The sequence below is a fragment of the Eretmochelys imbricata genome, chromosome 26 (genome assembly GCF_965152235.1).
Source record: "Eretmochelys imbricata isolate rEreImb1 chromosome 26, rEreImb1.hap1, whole genome shotgun sequence".
NCBI lineage: Eukaryota > Metazoa > Chordata > Testudines > Cheloniidae > Eretmochelys > Eretmochelys imbricata.
In genome coordinates this window covers 12,853,320-12,870,182 of record NC_135597.1, presented here as the reverse complement: position 1 = coordinate 12,870,182, position 16,863 = coordinate 12,853,320, and the positions used below count along the sequence as shown (strand labels likewise).

Below are 16,863 nucleotides of genomic sequence, written 5' to 3'. Positions count from 1 at the left end.
AAAAAGTCACTTCCCAAATCTGTTCGCCTCTCATTTGGATCATCTCTAACAATGTTCCCGCCGGGCGGTGATGCCAGGTGTAATGTTGCCTCAGTTTGGCCTCTCTGATCTTTGAGGCTGAGTCCACTCTGCGTGTGCTCAGAGGGTAATTGTACTCCGGAAAAGGAAGCAATTTGCAATCTCTTGTTTAGAAACAGGAAATAGAATTTGGAGTGGTCCCGATTTCTTGCTGAGAGACAGAATTATGGACGTTCTTTCCTGCTCTTACTAATCCAAATGCTTAGACGTTCCTTGCAAATCTGGAAAATGGAAAGTACTTTGTCTTTGGCACTGGGGCAGGTAAATCTCTTCTGAACTCAAGTGAACCTGATAGATCCAGCATTTCTGAGAGCGGCATGTGCCGGGGAACAGTCCCCTAGAGTTGTTAGATTTTTCTCCTCTTGCCAGATGATTTGGTAGGTCATTGTGATTGATAAACATTTTCTTGGGTTGCATCTTTATATATTTTTGCTGTTACATTTTCATCCTGAATATTTCTAAGTGCTAAAATAGTTTTTTTTCCTGCATTTGGGCACCATCACATTTGGAATAGCTGAAGACAGATCATAAAACATATTTCCGTTCAGATTAGTTTTTAAATTATTTATATTTTTAGATGTTTTGAGTGTAATCTCATGTAACCAGGATCTCTCTTTCCTAATCTGTTTATATCTATCTGCATGTCTTAATCTAGCTATAAATCTATCATTTTTCTCCTCTATTTATCTGACTTGTCTCGCTATCTTTATTTTTTCCTGTCTTAATAGATTTCTCTCTCATTTTTCCAGAATATTAGTCATTGCAGTAGCTAGTTGCTGGGCCCCTGACAGTGTCACTTGAATTTGCAGTATATATTGGGTTTCCCAATTTAAAGTAAGTAAATAATTTAAATCAGAAGGATGCTGGATTGAAAATACTTTTTCTTTTTTTTTTTTTTTTTTTTTGGGCCGTGTGGTAGAAAGACGATAGTGAAATTAATAGTAAGAGACACTGTCCCCCCTTTCCCTTGCAAACATGCAGAGACACTATATCACTGTCCCCAATTGAAATAGTCACCTAGAGGGAGAAACTGAAGTTTTGACAAAACCAAGTTGTTTGGCTCTTTCTGGCAAAAAGCTTTTAGGGCCCGATTTTTATAGGTATTTGGGCACCCAATGCCTATAAAAAAAAACCAATGGGAGTTAGACACCTAAATACCTTTAAAAGGCTGGCCCTTAGGCCTGGTCTGCACTACAGAGGTAGGTTGATGTAAGCTGCCATGCACTGACCTGCTGGGCATGTGTCTACACGTAAATTTGTCTCCCACTGATGTAAGCTCTCCATTATACGACATAGTAACAGCACCTCCTCGAGCGGCGTTGAATCATGGTCAATGTCCTGAAGTCAACGCAGCACTGCTGCAGATACTGTGTTACATATGTTGACCCTCGCAGCTGTCCCACAATGCAACACACTGATCGCTCTGGTCACAATTGTTAATTCCACTGCCCAGGGGGTCACAGAGACCAGAAGCCTCCTCCCACCAAAACCCCAAGAATTTTTGAAATACCTTTTCTTGATTGCCCCGCTTGGCGAGTCCACCTAGCAGCTTTCCATGGTTATGCACAAGGGCCCAGCTGACCATGCTGGCTACGCAATCCAGGCGCACTCCCACCTGGAGTAGACAGGAGATATTGGATCTCCTGGGCCTGTGGGAAGAAGAGGCTGGGTAGGCACAGCTAAGGACCAGCCATAGAAATGTGAAGATCTCTGAGCAGATTGCACGGGGGATGCAGGAGACGGAGTACGACAGGGATCAGCAGCTGTGCCACGTGAAAGCGAAGGAACTGCAGCAGGCAAACCAGAAGGGCGGAGAGGCTGACAGTCAATCCAGTGCCGAGCCGCAGACCTGCTTTTACAAAGAGCTGCACGCCATATTTGGCGGAGACCTCCCCATGCACCACCCTGGGTACCGCCGTGGAGCCCGAGACAGAGGCCCCTGGCGTGAACAGTGAGGATGAAGAGGATGAAGGACATGTGCCCGGGAGGCCCAGCTATGCCAAGAGCCAGGATCTTTTTGAGACTTCACCATAGTCCAGTCGGTCCCAGCTGTCAAGCGTGATGCAAGGGAAGGAACCTCAGGTAAGAGAGTAAATTTATTTCCCATTACAGCGATGATGCCCCCAACTTAGCAGGACAAAGCTATCGACTTTTCCTTAATGTACGTGTGCTAGACTAGGTAGCGATACAACAAAGAGGTAGTGTAGTTATCTGCTTTTCATTCCCCTCTAGAGTTAGATGGGTGGATGGAGGGGGATTGTCACGCGTAGCAGTGTGTGTCTGTACACAGGGATGTGTCTTGAATCCTCCCAAGAGATCTTGAGGAAAGGTTTCTAGGGCCGACAGCCTTATTTCCCCCTCTGCGGTAGGGTGCTTTCCTACGCCAGTCAGTGATAACTTCAGCAGGCACCGCTGCAGTACGCACGCTTGCAGCACATGGGCCTTGGGAGTGGGATATCAGCTCAGATCGCCCCAGCCTGTGAAAAATGGTGCCAGTATTCAGCGCCATTGCCCTGTACTCATAGTTTCATGCAACCAAGCAATACCCTCCTCATTTCTCTCAAGTGCGGTGCCTGGTGCTGTGCACGAGCACTTGGAAGCAGACTGTCAATCAGGAAGTCTTGCTTAAAGCATCCGGGGAGCATGGGAAGGGAGTTCAGAAACTTAACTTTTACTTTCTGTTTCACGTACTGACAGCGGTACCTTTATGTGTTCTATCTGCCGCTGCGGCCGTTGTGGCCTTCGGGGGTTCCCCCTCTACACCTGTGGAACGCTTGAGTCAGAGAAAGAAGAGGACTCAGGATGACATGTTCGGCAAGATCCTGCAAGCCAGCGCTGTATCAGACTGTGAGCAGAGGGCCTGGAGGGTGAATATTACAGTCTGGATGGAGAGGGAAAGAACAGACAGGAGAAGATCCAGGAGTCCCAGCAGGCAAAGGAGAGGGAGATGCACCAGGGGCTTCTCCTACCGCTCCACACTAGGGACAACCACAGTATCGCATACACTGACCTTTGAGAGCCATGTTTGATGTATGACTAACTAAAGCGAACATGAATGTTCCTTCCTCTTCTTTAAACTCTGATCCATAAATTTATTAAGGTTTTAATATATTTGCTTTTAACTTGCACAGAATTTCTGCTGAAGTGTTTTTGTGAGTCAATTAAACTCTGTTGTTTGGAGAATAATTCATTTTTATTAATCCCAATGTATGATGCGGAATGGCTGATGGTAGTGAGGGCACCCGCTTACCTGTTATCATACACTGTGACAGCTCATTGGATCAGTGACACACACAGTGTAATGTTCATAAATGTACAGCAAGCACCGCAAAATTCAGTGTTATGTTCATAGATGTGTACCAAGCACCGTGCAATTCCTAACAGGCCCCCAAACTGCAGGGCTGAGTAGAGCACAGTCCACCACGACACATTACTGGGGCTCATTGATAAAATGCTCTTTCAAAGCCTCTCTGAGCTGGGTGGCTCCACATTGAGGTCTTCTAATAGCCCTTGTGTGTGGTTGTTCAAACTCATCAGACAGCTGCTCCACCTGCACCCTCTGCCCCAGCAGCAACTTTTACCCCTTTGTGTCACAGATATTATGCGGGACGCTGCAGGCAGCTCTAACCACTGGGATATTTTTCCTCACAGAAAATATCTGGTGAGTAAACAACGCCAGCGTCCCTTCAGCCTACCAAAAGCACATTCAGCTGTCATCCTGCACTGGCAGTTGAATCTTCCCTTGGTGCTGCCAAGGTGCCCAGTGTACAGCTTCATGAGCAAGGGGTAGGCTGGATCCCCCAGGATCATGATAGGCATTTCAACATCGCCAATGGTAATCTGCTGGTCATGAAAGAAAATCCCTGCTTTTAGCTTTCTGAATAGTTCTGTGTTCTTAAAGATGCAAGCGTCACGCACCTTCCCTGACCAGCCAACACTGATGTCGGTGAAGTGTTTCCAGTGATCAACCAGCACTTGCATAACGATAGAAAAATAGCCCTTTCTGTTGATGTACTCTCTGGCAAAGTGGGCGGATGCCAAAATAGGGATATGCGTGCCGGCTATCATTCCACCACAGTTTGGGAACCCCATTGCTGCAAATCCACTATGTCCTGCACATTGCTGAGAGTCACAGTCCTGCAGAGCAGGAGACAGTTAATGGCCCTGCACACGTGCATAACAACAGCCCCCACTGTAGATTTTCCAACTTCAAAATGATTTTCCCATTGACCTGTAGCAGTCCAGTGTTGCAAGTTGCCACAGTGCGATCGCCGCTTGCTTCTCCATTCTCAGTGCAGCTCTCAGTCTGGTGTCTCTGCGCCAGGGGACTGGGATGAGCTTGGCACACAGATCCAGGAATATGGCCTTTCATATCTGAAAGTTCTTTAGCCACTGCTCATCATCCTAAGCCTCTATTACAAAGGGATCCCACCAGTAAGTGCTCGTTACTTGGGTCCAGAAGCGGCACTCCACCGTTTGCAGCTGCTCCATGAATACCACCAGCGGTATTGAATTGGTTCTTGCTATGTTACACAGCAGTCTGCCCTCCCAGAAATCACCATTTTCCCCTTTGCTCTTCTTGCGGCTCTGCAAGTACCAGAGGATCACGCATCCTGTTCTCACCGCGCTCGTGACAATAATGCAGAGCTGTACAGCCTCCATGCTTCGGTCAGAGATGATGGACAGCGACAAGTCCGGCACAGGTTCATGGGATTTGCAAAATAGGTGCGACAGTTATGGGACAGAGGTGGCATTATGGGATGGGGAAAGTTGCATGATGGGAACTTGGTCCCACAATCCAAAGTCTCCCCTTGCGTGACTCATTTTTGCCCTCACCATACATTGTCAAAACTTCCCAAAAAAGAGTGTGCTGGATGATAGTGAGTTGGATGCTGGGATGCCTCCCCGTGGTGCACCGTGCACTGACATGAATGCCCCTGCAGTGCCAATGCAAGGAGCCACGTATGTATGCACACGAGTGATATACTCGGTGCAGCGGCCGATGTCAATGTCAGGTGCATCGGCAATAGTTTGCCGTGTAGACGTGCCCTTAGACAATAATGCCATGGGCTTGGGGAAACGTGGATCTTGGCACTGCCCCCTGAACTCCAGAGCGCGGGCTGTATCCATGCATTAGCTGTGCCAGGCCAATTCTACCTCCTACACAAAAGCACAACGGAGGAGGAAAAATGTAGAAGTCGGAGCTAATTTTTGGCTCAGCTGGGCCCTGAAATGGCTCTCTAACTCTGGCCATTTCTGCTTCTTCCTGAGTAGTCCTACTAGCTACTAGCCCCCAGGTGTCTGGTATCCAGCAACTGCACGAGTCTCTCTTTTTTCCCCTGCTGGTTGGACTTGAGTTCTGTGTCCCGTCATGCGTGCTGGGGCGGTGAATGTTACAGTGGGTGCCGCCTTTGATCGTGTAGCTCATGGCCAGGATTTCCAAAGAAACTTTGGGATAGAAATTCCCAGCCTACCACCTCTGGTGCCTTCGCCTGCTCCCACGGCTTCAGTTATCTCTGCCGGGCCGATGACTCCTGAGCCTGCTAGGCCTCTCCTTCCAGATCTCCTGCTGGATACCCCACTCTTGCCTCCGACGCCAGGCCCCATTCATCAGTGCCCTGCACCTGGTGGAATCATTCACAGCCATGCAAAGAGGGAGTCAGATGATACCAGGTCATTCGGTTGTGGTGGCACATTGCACTGCTGTAGATGGCTCCATGTGGGGTAGGGGCCCACGTCCCTGAACTTCTGATTGTTCCTCCTTGTTCCTCTCCTCCGTTGCCCTTCCAACTTGCTTTCCCATCTCCCAGGTGCTCAGCCAGGGGGTTATCCGTGGCTCTTTTCCCTGCTGTAGCTGGGGCTCTTGCTCAGTTTGGTCCCCTCTTCCTGTCTAGTGTCATCAATTTCTGCCCGTCTCTCACCGTTCCCGCATCTCCAACTCTTGGCCATGTGCTGGGGACCTCTCGGGGTCGGTGGAGTCTCCCAAGTGTACCAGTGGTGTACCTGAGAAAGGAATCTGGCCTGCACTCAGATAAATGACTCTCCCGGTGATGTAAGTCAGGAGTAACTCCATTGTAGCCAGTGGGTCAGATGCTCGGTGTAAATGGGGGTAGCTGATCTGCAGTGGTTGAGGCTCTGGCACATCAGAGTTACACTGGATTAAAGGAAGAGGTATAAACACGTATCTTTACCTCTAGGCCGCCCTTCGTGCACTCCCTCTGGTGGGCACTTCCTTTGCCCGGATGGTCAGCCCCAACCAGTCCCTTCTCCAGAGTGCCTTGCTTGGTCTTCTGTGGCTCAGTTCAGTCCCATTCTGGGTTCAGCTCTAAACAAAAAACATAAAAAGGATCCTTTGCCCCTCCTCAGTTCAACTTCAACTCCTCCCCCTTGTCAAGGTACTGACCCCCTGACTTTTCCCTGCAGGGAATCCAAGTGCCATTTAAGCTAGCCTTCCACCTCTCCTGCGCGTCTGTCTCATTCCCTGGTCTTCATCGACCCTTGCTTGGGACTCCTCTCCACTCTACAGCTAACCCTACTCTTGTCGTTCCGCTTTCTGGCCAGGGCCAAGCCCTGCTACAGGAAGGGACTCTCCCTAGTTCGTCTCTGCCACGCCTGTGCTCTCTCAGCTCCTTGTACAGCCTCGCTGTCCCCACTCTGACCCAAGAGGCAATCGATCACCTCCCAGGTGCAGAGCATAACTAAGTAGGGTCTTTCCCTTGCCTTACAGGTGCCTATGTTTGAGATGAAATAGCACCGGTTTACCTAGCTGGGCAAAGTAGATGGCTTTGGGTCACAGCTGTGTTCTTTGCTCCTGTCTCTCTCCAGCTTCACCTTGATCACAGGAGGCTGCGAAAAGAGAGAGGGAGAAAATGTTCCATGTGGGCCAGAAAATATAGCAAAATCTGCCCCTTCCAGAGAGCTGGTTAATCCGTGATTTAGAAACCTCTCGCTTTTCTCCCAATATAATCCGGCTTCTCAGCATTCACCAAACAATCTTGTTCCAGCTGATCGGAGGAACCTGACTGCGATGTCTCCAGGCAAGGAACTCATGCATCCTGTGCAGGGCTGGTAGCTGCGTTTGCATCGCTCACCCCTGTTGGTCATTGCCCTCCAGAGGCCGGCTGTATAGAATGCAGTGAGTGCCAGGCCATGCTTGCTTGATGCAGTGATGGCCTGGCTCTGTACCTAGGTGCTTGGTGCTGGGCCATGCCTGAAGCTATTCTGCTGAACCTGAGTTGTGTGTGTATATCTTGTTCCATCACATGCCACAAGATTCCTGGGCGAGACTCTCCACTGGTGGGAATTACCGTAGCTGTACCAATTTCAGGGGAGCTCTGCTGATCTGTCCCAGCTGGGGATCGGGCCCGTTGTGTCCAGTTTCAGGAAGGAGGGGTGGATTTGCATGTATCTTCCCCACGCGGGTTATTGCGAGAAGCTGCTTTTCTCCATGGCTGCATTTAAAGGGCGTGAAGTGCGCTGCGGGCAATGCTGCCAGGAATGGCTGAAAACCTGTTTGTTGTCACTGAGTGAAAAGGGAGGGTGGTTTTGATAGGCGTTGGCTGTGTGTTAAAAGCAGGCACACCTCTGTTTGCTAAGGGCTGGATTGTGCTGCCTTAACTCATGTGAGATATGACCTAGTTCAGCCAGGAGCCCACTGAAGTCACAGGGGAGAAAGGCACTTCTGATGAGGAGTAAGGGTGGCAGAAGCTGACCCCTTACAGCACAGATGTGGGAAAGGACTATGCAATTAAGGCACCGCCTTGCTTATCAGCATGGACTTGTGGTTAACAAAGCCCTGGCTGGCATGATTTAGTTGGGGATTGGTCCTGCTTTGAGCAGGGGGTTGGACTAGATGACCTCCTGAGGTCTCTTCCTACCCTAATCTTCTATGATTCTATGATAATACACTAGGCAGGTGCTCTGCAGATCCATGTTCCATTCCTGGCTCTGCTGTATGTGACTTAATATATGTGCGCTTTAGTCCCCAGCTGTAAACTGGGGGTAACAATCCCACCTTTGTGTGCTTAGATCGTAAGCTCTTTGAGACTGGGGCTGTCCCATTGTGTCTGTACAGCGCCTAGCCCAGAGGCACCTGGATCTAGGTGAGGACCTCTAGGTGCTCCTGTAAACTAGGCATTGCTAGTCATAACTTTCTCCGTGCGTACACCCAGAGTTCTGTCTGCTCACTGGAGATGCAAAAGTAAGCATTGCTCTCTCTAACTCTTGCTAACCCTGCAGTCCTGGGAAAGGAAGCTGAGGGCGATTTCTTATTGTGCATCGTCAACTGAACGCTTGGCTAAGGGCTTGTCTACACCTGGAGTTAATATCAGGACCAGCTGTTGCCCTTTAAATTCATATCTTGCCTTAATCTGAGTTCACTTTCAAGTGTGGACAAGCCTCAGGCCTGGTCTACACTGAAAATTTCTATCGACCGAGCTTTAGCACTCAGGGCTCTGCAAAATCCACTGCCCTGATATATCCACCGATATAACCCACAGTGTAGACACAGCTCGGGTGACGGAAGGATGCTTCCCTCAACGTCACCGCCTCTGCTCGGGAAGGCGGAGTTCCTGCAGGGACAGAAAACGGCGATCGCTCCATCGCTGTGCCGCCTGTCATGTGAACACGCCCTAAGTGTGGTCGGCTGCAGCTCTGCAACTCGGGGATCGCACTGAGGCTGCACAGGTGGTGCTGGGGGGCGGGCGTCTTGTGAAGAGCGTGGGGCCGTCCTGATTTCACTAAGGACTTGCGTTAGCCTGCAGGATCTGCCTGGCTCTGGGGAGGGTAGAGGGGGTTGGCACCGGTTCAAATGAAGTAATTCCCCCCCCTTGTTTTTCCTAGAACAAATAGTGGAGAAAGACGAGGGACCATACTACACCCACCTGGGATCGGGACCAACGGTGGCATCTATCAGGGATCTCATGGAAGAGAGGTATGTCACGAATGGTTTGCAACAAGTGAGACAGGTGGAGTAAAATCCCCCCCTCCTGTGCAGAGGGCCCCGTGGAAGAGGGGCTATGCTGAATCAGTGCATTCCTTAGCTGCCCCACCCCTGCCTCCTCCACAGCTGGGGCTGCTCACTTTTCTGCCTTGCAAAGGACCCCCTGGGAAGAGGGGGGCGATTGCAGATGCTTCCAGTGCCCTCTGCTGGTCATGCTGCCGCTGAGGGCCCTGTGCCAGGGGCTGCAGCCACATCACCCCAGGCAGAATCTAACCCACGGGCGTCTTCCAGGAAGGCTGGTGTTGTCGCCCAAGGTAAAGGCTGATCTGGGCAGCAGAGTGTCCCGCTCTGACGCTGGGCTTGGCGATGGAGCAAGCACCGTGTCTGTGCCAGGGCAAACAATTCCTCCAATTTATCAGGCACAACTAGATTTCTTCTGCACCAGGCATGCATGTCACCTCGGCCCACCGCTTCCCTCCAGCTGGCATGGTGCTTGTGGACAGCGTAAATGGGAAGCCAAAAAGCCGCCCCTCCTGCCCCCATGCTTCCATCTCCGCACGTGTTCTACTCGTGCTTGGATTCACCTGCCTGTTGGATGCGTTGTCCCGGGGTGGCGACGCAGGACGGGGCGTGGGATTTTTGCTCTCCCGGCTACAGTTCCAGTGAAAGTTGTCCGGGATTGTCTGGGTTTGTCAGCAGTCCCTGGGAGAGGTGGTGGTGAATACAACTTTCACGGGTCCCTGAAGGGTGTGTCTGCACTGCCAGCCGGAGGCGTGAATGCAGCACCGGTGGATACACCTGAGTTATCTTTGATCCAGATCTATGGGGGTGGGGGGCACCCCAGTATGTACCCGAAGTCCCTGGTAGGGAGGGATGCTGCTTCTGGGGGGTTTCACTGCTATTGTTAACTCTAGTGTAGATCGGTCTACGGCACGTACAGCGGTCGCACCTCCGACTGCACATAACCTAAATCACCGTGGCCTTGGCTAGACCAGGGTTCAGAGTTGGTAGAGGGTATTAGCTGACATATTCTGCCTAACACTCTGGAAAGTCTAGTGAAGGCACGGCACCCTGCCTTGAACACGGGCTAAGGTGGTCAAGGGAAAGCATTGGTGGGAACTTAGATGCCTGTGGGAAACCACGCTGGTTAGTCCAATTTGCTGCAGGGAGTCACTTCGGGCTTGTGTTGGCCAACCGGTTTGCTTTGATTCCCACAGCCAGGGCTGGCAGGGCTGCTGGTAACTCATGCACTGCCTGGGTGCACATCTGCATGGTACGCCAATGAGTATCGCATGACGAGACGTATCATTTGCCTCCCACAGACAGTTCAACAGCTGCCAAACTAAGCAACTGGCCAAGGGCAAGTCAAAACCTTTCACGGTTACTATTAGTTATGACTGCGGTCAAGTCAGTGAAATTGGCAATAGAAAAGACCAATGGGGTCACCCAGCCTGTCCCTCTGCCAGGGCAGGATTCTTTCCTACTGTTCGCTTTCCAGTGTAGTCCAGGATTTTTGGCGATGGTTGTTTTTTGTCTCAAGCAACAGGGCTTCCGCCCCTTCCTCTGGGGAGACTGTACAATCTCACTGGTCACCAGAGCCTGCTCGCTGCTAGTTATGTGTAAATTTTTCCGAGTCTGGCAGTGTTAGGTCCTACCGTTAATAGATCTTGCTGTTAGGAAACATTTTTCCCTTTGCTCAATTTCATCAGATAGTGCAGGGTCCTACCACCCAGTTCTACCATCTCCTGCCTTGGTTATTGCACCCCGGACATATTTGTGCAGCTGAGTCGTCTCCAGGCCCACGTCCTGCCCTTTGCAGATTGAAAAGGAGTGGAAGGGACTTACGAGGACAGACGCATGTTGCCTGAGCTGGCTCAGTTCCAGGGTGTTGTTGCTTTTCAGCAGCTGTAATGTGGGGAGTTGGGAGGGAGCAGCTTGCAGATCGCAAGGCAGCTGTGCAGCTGGACGGTCAATGGGAGTTAAATGGGAGATCTCTGCCCATCCATGCACCAGGACCCTGGTTTTTTGGGTGAGTCCCCTGGCTAAGATGTCCTGCTCTCCTCCTGCCTGCACTGAGCATCATTCTTCTCAGCCCCCTACCCATCCCCGGTCAGGAAAATCAAAAGCAGGTGGTGCTGCCTCGATTTCTGAGAGCCCAGTTTGCCGTGACTTGGGGCCATGGGCTCAGCAACAGCCCTTAGGTTGGGCACCGAAAATCACTAGAGGAAACCCTCAGCCACTGTACACACCTGCCATGGAGGGGCTGCTGGCAGCTGATAGGGGAGCATGTGCGCTCCCTTGCCCCCTTGTCTTGTGTCCCACCAAGGGGCTGGGATGTTTGGACTTGGCAGGGAAGGGTTGGTGTGCTAATCTCAGGCTAATCTAATCAAGCCTTTCAGGACTGGGAAAATTGCAGGCCAAACTCCCACGGATGTCACTGTGGCCAGGATTTCACCCTGGGGTTGGAGATGGGGACGGTACTAGCCAGGGGGAGGGGATGGGCTTTGCATCAGTTGTGCTCCCCCTGGGTTCTGGATTACTCTAGGGGCCAAAATACACCCCACCCCGTTTCCCCCCGGCCTAAGCAAACATGGCCCATCTCAGCCTGGCTCTGGCAAAGTCCAGAATCCTGCTCCAGGCCTGCCCCTATGTTATGCCTTTGGTGGCCCTACACTAATGCCTGCTCGGGGGGGATTTCTCTCCTAACCTATTGCAGCAGAGGCCCCTGTATGCTGCTGAAGTGGAATGGGGTGTGTGTGTGTGTTGGGGGGTGGGGTAGATCCCTGCCATAGCGTTGGCGAGTGTTTAACTAATGGGATGAATGGGCTGGTGTCGGATCTGCTTGTTCTCCATTGTGCAGCGCGCAGAAATATGCCTGCAGGGGGGAAAGCAGCAAAGTACCATGCAGGCAGGTGGGGCACAGATTAACTGGGTTACACCCCTGGGATTGAGTCACGGCGCTGAGTCAGCCAGAAATAGAGCGTCACCAGGGTTGATGGCATTACGTCACCCACCTTGGGGGCACAGTGATTCACGGGGGAACAGGCATGCTATGGAAGGGAACCCACAACCCCCTGGGGGAGCGAGTAATTACTGACTCCACATGAACACCCTCATAGCCAACAGACAGTGACTGATCCTGATCCAGAAAGGTACCAAACACTCCTGAGAGGTGTTGACTGACCTCAACTCCCATGCAAGTCAGTAGTGCTTGGCAGGATCGGGCCCCTAATGAGGCATAAATCCTCATTGGCTTGGAGTCTTACCTCTGCCACCAACTGTGTTAAACAAGCCACATATTAAAATCACTCTGTGCCTCAGTTTCCCCATCTTCCTCGCCTCCCAGAGGGTGTTGTGAGGTTGAAGTTAGGGAATCTTTGTGAAGTGAATTGACGCCCTTGAATAGAAGGGGGGATGCAAGTGCAAATTATTTTAAAAAGTGAAATCAGCAGGCTTTGTTACTTCATGTTCTCAGTCTGGGCTTGTGGGAATTAAATTTCCTGCCTGTCAGCCTGTGCAGTGAGCGCCCCCTGTGGATTGTGGAAGCTTTGCAGCTCAGGGCAATAGAAATTCACTTGCACTGTTTCAGCAGATAGTCTTCTCTTAGCAATAATGTGAAGTTTGATGGTGTTTTTACACCTGCCTGCACTTCTAGGTCAGGGGATACAGCATTCGCAGCTTGGGATGACTTGAGCATCAGAACAGCACGTGTCAGGCCAGGCCGTGTGCTCGGTCAGGGTAGATCTGGAAAGCACTGCACTAGTGCCGGTGGCTATTTGCCAGTTCAGCTGAGAGCACAATCTGGTCCATGGGGCACCATAGAGCTTTGGTGGAATTGTTCCTTGAAAAACTCCCACCAGGAATCCCAGTGTGCATAAGGGTGTCTGAGCTCCCTTCACTAAATGGGCTAGATTTAACTCAAGGATGGGAGTGGACATGTTCTGTCCTCCCCAGCACTGGGGCTAGGTTTTCTCCAAAGCACCCAGCGTTGGTCCTTGCTCTGCTTCCAGTGAAATCAACGATAAAGCTCCCATTGACTTTAGCGGGGACAACGCTGAGCGCTTCAGAAGATCCCTCCCGAGATGCGCAGCAGCAAGTTTTGGTCTGTCGGATGCCCCAGTTTCCATCGCTGGGGCAGGCAGGTCATTGTAGGGCAGGTTTAGGACCTGGGGTTGCAGGGTCCTGGGTGACCGATGCCTCCACCTCCCCACTGGGGAGCCAGGTGAAACAGCACCCAACAATTACTGGTGGGTTAGGCACTGCAGGAAGTACCGCCCAAAGAAGCTAGAGAGCAGAACCCTGCAGCCGCCTGATTGGTCAGCACCGACTATTTAAAGGAGGAAGCTGACCCAGGGAGCTGTCTGAGGAACAAAGCAGATTCTGGCTTGCTACTGACCTCATCCTTCACCCCGTTTTGGTCCTGATTCCTGCCTTTGACCCAGCTCGACCTTCGTTCCAGTTTCCTGACTCAACCTGGCAACTAGTTGTGACTGCTGCCTTCGACCCTGGCCCAGCGGACATCACTGTCTACGCCCCGGCCATTACAGTCATGAGCGTTGATGGGGCCCGGGGAATGGAAAGGTCATGCTGGAAATCGCCTCCCATTCTCAGCTGGCTGCCAGAGGGGGTGACAGCACAGGCCAGGGGCTGCAAGCCCATGGGCTCTCACCTGTGTTTAAAACCCTTGATAGTGACCTACTGCAAGTGGTGGTGACGATGCATTCTCCTGCTTAGTCTCAACTGCAATTCCTACAACAGCGGCTTCCGTTTCCTCATCAGCCTCCTGGCCACCATTCCCCAGATGCCAGGGCGAGCTCTGGACTTGCTTTGCGATGGTGAAGCACGTAGTTATTAGGAAAGTGTGACGCCGAGTCTTGCCTTTACGTTCCCCCTAGTCTTCTTGGAAGTGTGGTATCTGGATAGCATCTCTCTCCAGTCGGTCAGATGTAAATGGACGGGTGTAGAGCAGGTTAATGAGACGTACGCACCAGCTGCTGCTGCTCAAATCTTCCCATCGCTCTCCATGTTCCTCGTGGGTGAGGGAGATGAAATCCAGTCCAGGAAGTTCCCATCCACCCTGTAGATCAGGAACATCTGAGCTTGGGAGCCGAGCAGTGGAGAATTCTGCAGGGCCGACGAGATGCTTTGGGGGGAGGGATAGCTCAGTGGTTTGAGCATTGGCCTGCTAAACCCAGGGTTGTGAGTTCAATCCTTGAGGGGGCCATTTAGGGATCCAGGGCAAAAATTTTGGATTGGTCCTGCTTTGAGCAGGGGGTTGGACTAGATGACCTCCTGAGGTCCCTTCCAACCCTGATATTCGTGATTCTGTGCCTGGCTCCATCTTCTCTTGCTGGTGCCGTTCGCTTCTGGAGGCTTTCAGCTGAGAACGGAATAACTAGGCGGGTTGATCCGCGTCAAGGGAATGGCCAGCCATTAGATTAGCTTATTTGTTGGCTCTTAGTGGAAGTGCCTGTCAAGGGGAGGGCAGTGCTTTCGAGGCAGGAGGATACAACACTGTGAGATCATGAGATGAAGAGCAGGGCAGGTTGTCAGCTCTTTGGGGGCAGGGACTGTCCTTTTGTTCTGTGTCTGTACAGTGCCTGGCACAATGGGGGCCTGGGGCTTCTAGGGGCAACCACGCTATAAATCGTAATATGCTTCTGTGCAGTAGAGATGTGCTGCAGTTTGCTCTGGCTTTCCAGTTATGCTGATGCATGAGATGGAGCCTTGTGCACAATGTGTCCTTGTAAACTTGGGTGTCTAGGATTTCACAGCCGTTGCTATGCGATGGGGACAGCACTCAGGTCCTCCTGTTCCCGACGATGAACCGCTGCTGCGTGGTCTAAAGCAGTATGGGGCCTAAGCCACACGGATAAGCAGTTCCGATTCCTTCCAACAGAGGGCAGTGGGGTGCATGCCTGCCGCCCACTCCGCGTCAACGTCTCATCTAGATGAGTAGCAATTTTACATCGAGCGGAAATCCCACTTGTCTACAGTGGGAACTGCAGAGCAGCAGCGTCTTTCGCTGAGCCTGCCCACTTTGCAGATCTCCCCTTCTCAGTGGAGTTTGCTGGCATTGCCTGGGAATTCATAGGAATTGCCAAACTGCATCTGACCCGAACTCAGTCCATCCCAGTGTCCTGTCTCAGGTGGTGGCCAGCACCATACGCCTCAGAAGAAGATCTGAGAACCCTGCAGCAGCAGGTATGGGATCATCTGCCCTCCACATTTGGTCTGATCCTGACCCCCAATAGTTAGATTGGCTCAAGCCTTGAAGCATAAAGGTTCATATCCCTGCCAACACTTTTGCTGGCATTAATATGCTAACTCTGAATATTCATATAAACGCCCAATTCCTTTTTGACTCTTGCTCAGTTCTTGGCCTCAGTGACTTCTAGTGGCAATGAGTTCCACCGGCTAATGATGTTCAGTGGAATCTAGGCACCCAACTGCCATTTGTCCATTTGAAAATCTTCCCCAGGAGCAGTGTGTGTTGCAGACTGTTATGCGCACATCAGCTGAAGGTATTAGTGATAGTTATAAGCTATGGTTGTAAAGCAATCTATCGACCTATTTTTATGTCATTATTGTAGTGCCTAGGGACCGACCAAGAATGAGGCCCAGTTGTGTTAGGTGCTGCACATACACATAATAAAAGACAGTGCCTACAATCTAAAGAGATAAAACAGATAAAGGGTTAAGGGGAAAGGGTTTAACATACAGGCGGAGTAATTAGAGCGATGGTTTGCAAATAGTCCCGCAATTTTGCAATTGATCGCCCATGTATTAAAACACCCATCTGACACAAATTAACCTCTTATCAACTGTTTACAAATGTCCCCGCCCCCCCCACCCCCCCGGAAAGTGTGACCAAAATGCAGTCACTTCGGCTCTGTTTTTTGCATCAGAATGCCCCCAGCCTGTCTTTTTGTGTCCCCGTCCCGCTCCCCTCCTACCACCGGTTCCCAACATCTGCAAAATCTTTGAAGCGCCTGGCTGTTCTGCTGGCACAATGGCTGTGTGGGTGCGTTCACCCATGAACATCAGCCGGGGCATGGGAATCCTTGTTTAAAAGTGTCTCGCTAGCAAAACTCAGCAGGGCCGTGTGGGCCGACTCTCTTCCCCCGGGGGTGACGGATCGTGCTGGCTTCAGGAAGCGGGGCAGGAGGTAGCTGGCGTAGTTAATTAGTGCTTCCAGGAAGGAGGAGAGTGGGAAGGTTAATCTGTGCTGATTAGCTCCAGCGAAAACCCCAGGTTGCCTGATCAGTTGGATGAGAGCGTCTAACAGGGCACTCTGGTCTGTGTGCCAGAGGGGAAGGAATGAAGAGACAAAGGGTCTCTCCCCGTGGTGTATGTCGGAAGGAACACTGTTGAACTCGCTGGGCATGATTCAGCCCTCAGTCCCACTGATCGGAGGCCAATGGGATAACACCAGTGTAGGACCGATATGAGGGCAGAATCAGAAATTAGGGCCTGATCCTGCAAGGAGAGTGTAAGGGCAGGAGTGGGGGGATGGGGACTTAAAGTGGTCTCCCTCAAAATTACATCCTTTCCCTGGCTGCGATAAAATGGACCCGATCCTTGAGATACCCCAGGTGCTCAGTGTGTCTCAGGGTACGTCCATGCTTGGAGGGAGGCGTGCGATTCCTAGCCTCCCCCGAGGTCCAAGAGTAGACATACCTGAAGTGTAGCTCCCGAGAATGAGAGGAGTGGGACGCAGCTCTGCTGGGATAAAGGATTGTGCTACCAAACTAACGTATGTGTTGGAGGGGTGGGGTTGACTGCTAGGCAGAATTTCAGGTGTCCTTAGGCCTTAGTCTTGCTTCCCAGCTGCAGATCCCTAG

The 16,863-nt window shown here is 51.4% G+C and overlaps 1 protein-coding gene across 1 annotated transcript in view; it reads left to right on the top strand.

The window, feature by feature from the left end:
- Nucleotides 1-16,863, top strand: part of TET3 (tet methylcytosine dioxygenase 3) — a 117,319-nt gene that overhangs the window by 81,371 nt on the left and 19,085 nt on the right. Inside the window, exon 4 of the mRNA XM_077805532.1 lies at nt 8,920-9,010. Coding sequence (XP_077661658.1) covers nt 8,920-9,010 — 91 coding nt within the window. The remainder of the gene's footprint in view (nt 1-8,919; nt 9,011-16,863) is intronic.